This window comes from Sinocyclocheilus rhinocerous, unplaced genomic scaffold (assembly GCF_001515625.1).
Source record: "Sinocyclocheilus rhinocerous isolate Xijiao unplaced genomic scaffold, SAMN03320098_v1.1 scaffold433, whole genome shotgun sequence".
Classification (NCBI taxonomy): Eukaryota; Metazoa; Chordata; class Actinopteri; order Cypriniformes; family Cyprinidae; genus Sinocyclocheilus; species Sinocyclocheilus rhinocerous.
The window spans coordinates 55559-65864 of NW_015627897.1; the positions used below are offsets into that span (position 1 = coordinate 55559).

The 10306-nt window shown below is 37.3% G+C and overlaps 1 protein-coding gene across 1 annotated transcript; it reads left to right on the top strand.

The window, feature by feature from the left end:
* The first annotated feature begins 2357 nt into the window (after window positions 1–2357).
* Window positions 2358–5889, top strand: LOC107736982 (mesoderm development candidate 1-like). The gene has a single exon (XM_016548371.1). It carries the CDS (start codon window positions 3800–3802, stop codon window positions 4859–4861), a length of 1062 nt encoding a protein of 353 aa, XP_016403857.1. The 5' UTR covers window positions 2358–3799; the 3' UTR covers window positions 4862–5889.
* The last annotated feature ends 4417 nt before the right edge of the window (window positions 5890–10306 follow it).

A 10306-nucleotide genomic window follows, 5' to 3' on the forward strand; every position in this document is an offset into this window, starting at 1 on the left:
TTTGCGTTAGCCTGAGTACAAGAACGTATAAAACAAGAAGAAACACTAAATATAGAGTGCGTGGTAAATAATGAGTGTGCATGGTAAATAATGAGATAAAATAAAATAAACATCACATCTGAAAACTTTTTAGTTTTGCATCTCTGAAACAGTTTTAATGCATATCTTGAGGTCAGTATATTTAGTAGAATACACTTATGCTATATAATAAACTAATAGCATGCACTAACATAACTCTATTTTTGGAAGCTGTTGTAAATTATCTACAATCAATTAACATTTAAAAAAGAAAGCTATAAAGACATAAAGTTTGTATAAAGTGAGAGTGTTACTTTTTATTTATTTTTATTTTGTTTTTTATTGTATTTTTTCTGTTTTAGTTAGCCTATGTATACATAATAAATGTTCAATATTTACAAAAGTGCATGCATATATAGCTAAACTCCCTTGATACCAAATAAAATGTAACAAGATATAATAATATAATTGTTTTATGTTTTTTTTTTCAGCTCTGCACAGGCTGGGTCTCTACAGTGCTTGTTCATGGGACGCATATGAGGTGTGAGGCTCATTCAACAGAATCGGAACGGTTTCCTCTCAGGACACCCCACCCAATGGCACAGTGCCCCGTGCAGCTGTACAACTGACATGCAGTATTCACGGCCCCAGCCCCCAGTTCACATCTAGCACACTACATACACATGCTTTGTGTAATCCAGTAGCTTTATTCTGCTGGAATTTAATAAGGAATCAGACCAAACAAAGTACATCAGGGATCTGCATTGAATATGAAGAACATCTGTTGTTTGAAACTGATGGAGTAGAGCAATGCATCATTGTATAATGTAATGTTAAGGGTTAAAGATAAGCTTAAGTGTTTTATATTAAATCTTCATAGTATGTTTGTAAGTCCTAATAATGCAGTATTTAGATTGTCATCATATATGACCCTTTAAGTTGCTGAAAGCCCTCCCCATGTCCAAAGAGGAGGGTTTTCAGTGCAGCAGCCCCACCCTGCTGATTCTGATTGGCTCCTTCGCACTCCCATCGTCTCTTGTTGTCTAATGAAAAGTACTCTACTGCATTTACGTCATAGTATTTGCAGCGGTGAATCCGATTTTCCTTCCCAAGATGAGTCAGCTGTTTTGAGGCCAGCTTGGTATTTTTATCAAAGCGGTAGGGTGATTTATTTATTTTTGAACTATTATTTCTATTAGCGTTATAAAGACCCCTCGCCACAAGTATGTATACTAACATTATATACAAGTGAACTCCTCCAGTGCCATACAAAAGAGGACGAGTGAAAGCTAATCAAATAAATATTTGACAAAATAATTTTTGTTGGATTGAGTTATTTCAAATGCCTGTTAAGTACCAAACCTACACAAATTAAGAATAAATACATAAACAAAGGTGAATAATAGATGAATAAATACATGTATATTTGCACAAAACAATATAAATGGATTTGTTTTGAGGCCAGCTTGGTATTTTTATCAGAGCGGTAGGGTGATTTATTTATTTTTGAACTATTATTTCTATTAGCGTTATAAAGACCCCTCGCCACTAGTATGTATACTAACATTATATACAAGTGAACTCCTCCAGTGCCATACAAAAGAGGACGAGTGAAAGCTAATCAAATAAATATTTGACAAAATAATTTTTGTTGGATTGAGTTATTTCAAATGCCTGTTAAGTACCAAACCTACACAAATTAAGAATAAATACATAAACAAAGGTGAATAATAGATGAATAAATACATGTATATTTGCACAAAACAATATAAATGGATTGTAATTAAACATAAATAAATAAATAATGTTTTTTACTTTTGAGCTTGAATTTATCTATTTTATTTACTAATTTATTTATACAATTGTCTATTTAATATTTATTTATATTTAAGTATTATAATGAAATAGGTTACTTTAAATAATATATAATAGATAATAATAGATAAATAATTAAACAAACGACACAATAGAGCAATATATTTTAATTTTCTCACAATTGAATTGAACCCTTTTATTCATAATTTATTTTTATTAATTTAATAATTTATTTATTCATTTAATTAGATATAATTCTACATGTATGTGTGTGTACACGCACACACACACACACACATATACATTGTATATATATAATAGGATATAAATACAGTGTAAATATATATATTTATAATATTAATTGTAAAAATAATTATATATACTCCAAACAGCACAAAATGTGACAGAAACAAAAAAGAAGAAGAAAAAACGTTTCAGTTGAGAAGACCTTTAGAATACAAAAACATAATAATGCCACCGGCGTTCCCGCTAAACTAAACAATAATTCGCTCTATGCCGCTCTGAATGCGAACATCGTGAAAGTAGTAAATACCCGCACTCGAGAGTACCTGTTGGATTTACAGGGAAGCGCAAACCTGGGGCAAAACACCGGAAACAAGACACAACTAAACAAACGAAAAGGGGAAACACAAGGAACCTCGCTGGAATTTTTCTTTGGGTGTAACTTTTGCCCTCAGACCGGTAGTTGAGTCTCACATCGGGGCCTCGGGAAACGATGACTGGGTGAGGAATGAACGCGACTTCTCGCGCGACTGAGGGTACCTCAGACAAATAAGTGTATCGTTTGAGCGACTGGCGACTTAAAAGGAGGGATTTCGTCTCGCAGACCAGGAATAATGCTTGTGGACTGGAGGGTATGAAAGTGCCAGAGTTTGCTGGAAGCTAACAGGCTATCCAGCCACACCCTCCCGCCGCTTCCTGATACGCAAGATGTAGCGGGAGAGTACAACCGACGCGCGAGAGTCTCAATAGCGAACGGAGTTCGTTATCGTCGCGGAAACCGCGTTAAAACTTTCAGCCAAGCGTTTAAAGAATGGCAAGCAAAAGCGAAACTATCTGCCACTGGACAGCCGAAGCTTTCCTGCTGGAGAGGGCGTATGGACAATAGATATGCATAAGGAACTGAGTTTGCCCACAGAACTTGGATTGTGTATGAAAAAGAAACGGCTGAAAGTCGTTCGGGAACGTTTTATGAATTTCCGAGGTGTCCTGGGATGATGGTGCAGTGGCGGCGGGGCGCCTGCGCGTCTCCCGCTTCGGTCGGCGGGTCAGCAAGACGGTTAATATGTCATCAGCAGCATCACATCGCAGCAGGACATGTATTTAAATGCATGTAATGTGCATGACACGAAGAAAACGTGAAATGACAGATTCCACACAGCAAAAGTAGCGATTCTGGAAGTCAACCTGCACTTTGCCTTCGTCTGGGCATCTTCTTGTACATGGCACTGCAGAAGCCTTTTGTAGAAAAGAGTGTTTTTGGTTTCTTTGCATTGTTGGAGCGACATTGACAACCTGTGAAACTGATCAGACTGTAGCTTACCTTATCGGAGGTAGTTGTGAATTCTATTCTATGCTCGTTTTTCTCATTATGCACACCTAAAATCAGATTATTTAAACATTGGGCAATTCATTTGAAGGGATATTTAATTACAGCTCTCATCAGCTCTTTTTGCCCGCGTTGTATTTTTTGTTTGTTTGTTGTTGTTTTTTTATCCAAATATTTTTCTAAAGTACTTCCCTTATTGGTGCATTGAGTGAAGTTTCAAATTATTTTGAGTTTTCAAAGCTGAGAGGACTTTTTCTGAAGGACGTTATTGGCCAGTTTCACTCTCCCTGAGAAGGTGCGGGAATCTTTTTTTTTATTTACTGAAGAAAATGACATAAATCACAAGAGAACGTATGTTGTGATCTTTATTTTGAACATTAGCGCGACCACACTACTATGGCTAGTAGTGGCTCGGGAAAATCAGATGAGGTTTCTACCAACATCCTTAGCGGAAGCTTGCAACAAAGGAAAAGACTTTCATCCATCTGTGACGCATGCAAGAGCAAAATGCAGCTGGTGGCGGAGCTGCTCCTGCTGTCCAGCGAGACCAGGCCGGTGGTGAACACCGACGGGATGCCTGTAGCAGAGACGTTCGAGAAATGTCGCGACACGGTGATCGCGCGAACCAAGGAGCTGTCGATCATCGTTCACGATATCCAGAGCCAGCTCAACATGGGGAAGTTCGTGGAAGTCGGCGACCGACTGGTCGAAATGGGGGACCTAGTGGTCTCTCTGACTGAGTATTCGGCGCACGCCGCGTACCTAGCAGCCGTGGAGATCCCAGGTTCCCAGGCTGCCGTTTCTGGCCTGGTTGACCGCTACAAAGTCACCCGATGCCGACACGAAGTGGAGCAAACGTGCAACGTTCTCCGCTTAACGGCTCTGGCCGACCTGACTCCGCAGCTCCTTCTGGAAGTCTCGCAGAACATCCTGAAGAACCTCACCACACTTACGGATGCCTCCTCTCTGGCCAGTGATAAATCCAAGGACAAGTTCGCCAAGGAGCAGTTCAAAGCCAGCGTCAAGTGCATGAGCACGAGCGCCACGGCTCTTTTAGCATGCGTGCGCGAGCTAAAGGCCTGCCCGAACGACCTGACCCGCAATCGCTGCGTTCTTTTTAGCGGGCCGCTCGTGCAGGCCGTGCACGCCTTGGTGGGTTTCGCCACCGAGCCGCAGTTCCTCGGCAAAGCTGCAACCATACCCCCTGAGGGAAAAGGGGTGCAGACGGCCGTTCTGGGCGGCGCCATGAGCGTGGTTTCGGCCTGCGTGCTCCTGACCCAGGGCCTCAGGGATATTTCCCAGCATCCCGAGAGCAGCTCCCAGATGCCCATCTATCGGGAGCGGCTGCGAAACTCTGCATGCGCCGTCTCGGACGGATGCACACTCCTGTCTCAGGCACTAAGGGAACGATCCTCACCTAGAACTTTACCGCCAGTTAACTCTCATTCTGTGAATTAAAACTCCTCCCCAGCACATTATTTTGAAGTACCAAAGAATCTAATCAGGTTTAACCCCGCATACGCTCATAAAAATAAAGGTTCCATAAGGCTGATGATACACGGGGGCACTTTTTGAGCAATGTTGCCATCAACGGACAACCAGGTGAGACACAGGACCCACGACTGATCTAAAATATCCAAATAATTTGTTACCTATTCTCAATGGGAAAGTGCCCAAGCAACATTGCTCAAAAAAAATTGCCCGGCAAAATTGCTCAAAAAGTTGCTCTGTGTATCATCAGCCTAAAGGGTTTTCACAGCGATTCCATTGAAGAATCATTTTGGGTTCCAAAAAAGAACCTTGCAGAGAACAGTTCTTAAAAGAACCATTATCTAAAGAACTTTTTCTGCATTTGAAAGGTTCCGTGGAAGTTAAAGATCCTTTGTGGAACCGTCAATGCCAATTAAGAACCTTTATTTTTAAGAGTAGTATGAGTAAATGTAGTAATTTAAATTTTTTAATTTACTTTTCATGGCAGTTGGCTTTACTCAAGCTCACATTTGTAGGTTTTTCTCAAACTGGATGTGATTGGGGAAGAAGTAGCTTTTACTAAAACGGACAACTTTTGCAAAATCTGTGTCGGTTGAGAATATAATATGGCCAAAAGTGGCCATTACAACAGAAGCCTTAAAATGAAACTGAAAGTCTTTACCTCAGTGTTTAGCTGAATGGACGTCATTGAGATTTGTAGAAATCATCAGCATAATAATGTTCGTATTCCATGTGTGAATTTGTAATGAGTAAAAGCTGCTGTGAGTGTGTGCCATAGGTTTTACACTATTTACCAGACTTGCAATTATATTTTAATGTGCTGTGTTTTTTCCCTTTGCGCACGCCTCATTTTTTATCATGCATGTACTGGAGTATTTATTTCAAGTAATTAAAAATGTTGTTTCTCAACTGTTATTGTGCGACATCTCAGTCAAAAGATTAAAATACTTGATTATTTTAAATCTACGAAAGAGGCCAAAAGTTTTCACTGGATGAGCGGAACGTCAAAATATGTGCTTGGAGCAAATTAATCTTTAGATTTATCATAAACGATGCATCCTAGCATTAGAAATAAGAGGAAATCTGACATGTTTATTCAGTCGTTTTTGTGAAAGTAACTAGTAATTTTGTCAAAGAATTTCAGTTTTTCTTTCACTGAACAGGTGGATTGAAGTTAAACCTAATAATAATCCTGATGCCTTTGAAGGGCTTTTAATGCAGAAGCTTCTTTGACTAGTTCCTGGTGTGCTCCATTTGTTATCATAGTCCTCGATAAGCCTCCCGCTACCTTCATCTGTGTGTTTGAAGTCTGGAATGTTTATCACTGCTGCCGCCGCAGTTTATCCCACACATTTCCTGTACAGAAAACCATTGATTAGTCCATTAATGTAAGACACACTAGCATTTTTAAGTGTTTTGTCAGATTTCAGTGTTAAAGTACTTTATATCTCAGGTATAAGTAAATACAACAATCTACATTAAAGGGGTCATATGATGCTTTTTTAAAGATCATTATTTTGTGTATTTGGTGTAACAGAATATGTTGACATGCTTTAATGTTCAAAAAACACATTATTTTTCAAATACTGTACATTATTGTAGGTCCTCTTTAACAAACACAGCTTGTGAATTTAATAATGCATTAGTAAATGCTGAAATTAATATTAATAAATAATGTAGAAGTATAGCTCATTCTTAGTTCATGTTAACTAATGTAGTTAACTAATGAACCTTATTGTAGTGTTGCCAAATCATGACTTACATAGTAAATCATATCATATTATTACATATACAGTAATTTTGTACTCAGATTTGTTTCTTATACCCATCTAAATTACTTACGTGCTTAATTGTGATTAAAAAAAATGTATTAAAATATTTATATAATATATAGAAATATATTTTTCTTTTGATTTCTGTGGTGACATGTGACCATCACATGTTTTTGTAATACTAATCCTGCTAATTTGGCAGTGTACTTCACTGTTGTAATACCAAACCCCCTGACCCTTCCTGTCATGCTCTTTTCATGCTGAAAAACACAAAAACTCTTGCTGCACAACAGGAAGCCAAATGACCACTTCTATCAGGAGACGCTTCCTTCACAGCACAAAATGTCGGAGAAATAATTTCAGCCCAGGTTTCGCCCATTTCCTGCAAAAAGGAGAGAAGTGCAAGCTCTTCCCTGTCCTATTATGCAAGCGGTTCCCCTCGTGTGCTGTGAGGGTCTGTCTTCTCCCCCAGTCTCCAGTGTCCTGTTTCAGATTCATTATTATCAGTGTAAACACCTCACCCTCAAAAGCAGGCAGACGTATGGCTGATGTGGGAGAAAGAGCTGTCAGGAATGTTAACATCTGAAGTGAAATTTGACTGACATGTTTAGGGGGAAAAGCAAAGTTTGATCAGTCGTTCAATTGTTTTCCTTAGCTCTCCAAAAGACCAGGTGTAAATAAATCTGTGGCAAACTAATATAAACTCACACCTGCAGTTTTGTTGCTGTGGATTTTGGTCTAATATTTAGTGTGCTATGGATTTGTTCTGGTGGCATTAACACATTGTTACTCATTTGAGACCTAATAAGATGCACGTGGTGAGAGTAGAATGAAGCTGAGCTCATAATTTATGGAAAAACCTTATCAAATGGCAGACATTGGCATTTAGTTAACATGTTGCCTCCGGGCTATAGCACTGCGTGAGGGGAATTTATAGTCAATACACTTTATTTTGTTGCCCTTTCGGTCCTATCCACTACACTCCAAAAAAGAAAAAAAAAAAAGTATTTATTCGCGTTGCATCCACTAAATTACACACTTTTTTATTAAACTAAAATGCAATGCATTTGTCAGTCATACATACATGAAACAAGAAAACATTTCTGCACTCAAAAAAAGTTTATTATGTTTATTATATTTTGTCATTTATTATTGCATCTATTTAAATCATAAAATCATTTTTTTCAAAATGCATTTATTCAAATAGTTTATTCTTCAAATTGACAAAATTAGAAAATTCAAGCTTATAAATGACCATTAAAGACCCAATAATAATAATAATAATTGTATTATTATTATTGTTGTTGTGCTATATAATATTACATATTGTTAAAAATGCGTTTAAACTTTGACTTTTTCAGCTGTGGAAATTCCCTGATATTTCCAGGGCCTTTGGAGTTTATGTTTAAAGGGATAGTTCACCCAAAAATGAAAATTTGATGTTTATCTGCTTACCCCCAGGGCATCCAAGATGTAGGTGACTTTGTTTCTTCAGTAGAACACATATGATGATTTTTAACTTTAACCGTTGCAGTCTATCAGTCGTATAATGCATGGCAATGGTAACAAAATCTATGAGAGTAAAAAAAAGAGCCTGCTCGCCTGAAGTTATGATTGATTGCTCTTCAGCTGAATATCAACACACCCATTAATGTAAACTACGCCAGAGCGCGTACACACCTCACGCACCGGATGCCGTGCACGCGCCCAAAGACAGTTGGACATAGTGGTGTATTAGAGGTAAAAAATGATATAAATACTGTTCGGTTTCTGGCACAAACCGATCGTTTCATGTCTTAGGACATCAATGTGTCGTCACGAGCCGCAGGGTTTAATTTGGATTTGTCTGTGCATGTTTTTTTTACTCTCATAGATTTTGTTACCATTGCCATGCATTATACGACTGATAGACTGCAACGGTTAAAGTTAAAAATCATCATATGTGTTCTACTGAAGAAACAAAGTCACCTACATCTTGGATGCCCTGGGGGTAAGCAGATAAACATCAAATTTTCATTTTTGGGTGAACTATCCCGTTAAAGTCTACATTTAAATATTTAATTTCATGTAAAAATTGTTTAACCTGCTTATGCACATGGTTCAAATATGGCTAACTCTGGAATTTTTGATGATAAACATATGATATAAACCTGGTTATTGTGTATTTAAACCACATTCAGTTTATTAGTAGCAGCTATTATGGAAATATGACCTGTTTCATTTCGACTGACTGATGGAAATTTTATATGCAATTCAAATACATACAATTTCAATTTAGGCCTAAATATTTGTCCATTTTCCACTGGTTTTGCTTAAATTGGCTTAAATCTGCCCATTTAGAGTGGTTATAGGTTACAAATTGTAGTAGGTTAGAGGTTAAAGATTAAGAATGAGAATTTGAATAGACTACATCCTTGATAAAAACTCGGTTACCATTATAGGTTGGTTTAGGTTTAGTGTGTCAAACAACAGCTGTGCTCTTGGTCAGAAGTGACGTCTCTTGGAAACCGAGGCCGAATGTCAGTGTTGTGTGATTTGAGACCGATGGTATCAGATGTCCCTCCGCTCACATAAAACACACAGCCGGGTCATTGTGCCAACGTTTGCAAAAGGGCAGGTCACGTTTCATTTTCAGCATTTCACTGAATCTGCATCGAAGTTGGTAAATATTGACATGTTTTGCCAATAACTGCTTAAAGGTCATATTTTGAAATGTTTACATAGTGGCTTAGTGACAGACAATACCTTCTCAGGTGATATATACTCTATTTACCATTGTCACAATATAATATAAGGTAAAACAGAACTTGAAGCGTTCAACCAATTCATTTAAAAACACAAAAATGTAGGAACGAAAGAAAGTGTAAATACTTGCATTGCTGACTCTGTATTGAGAGGACTGTTCCTCACTAAAAATACTGATACCCAACTAGTAATTTTCTTATTTATTGTGAAAATGAATGTGCAAAATAAACTTAGTGGGGGGGGAATAACTCACAGCTCTCATTCAAACAGAAAGCTGATACTGGCAGACAGAGAAACATCATGATAGACACATATACAACATATTACAGTTTTTCTCGATTGCTAACACACAATTCATGATACAATTCACCATTTTCTCACAACTATAAACACAATCTCAAAACTACACACCAACTTGTGCAAACCTCAAACTTCCAGGTCAAAATCAAATAGTTTAGTCAAAAACATGTCAATCGAGAAAAACTGTAAAGGCACAGATGTGACTATAATGGGTTTAGGTGAAGATTGCTTTAATTTAATTTAAAATGAAATCAATTGTAAATGCTCTGTAACAGTCCCGGCCTATTAAAATGATGGCATTACTGTTTAAATGGCTATATTTATATTATATTTATTTAAAATCAATTTATTAGAGTATCACTATTGGTTTTGGTGATGCTCCCCTTCTTTCTTAATAAAAAGATGCCATGAAATAAATATTTAAAATATACTGTCTTTATGTTGTTTCTACATTAATTTGAAGATTCAATATGAAAATATATTTATGATTACAAATTGCAATGGTAAGACCAATTAATCCTGATTAATTACAGAAAAATGTGTGATTGATTAAATATTAAAAGTAATGTGAAAAGTAATTTTTAGCTATTGACGT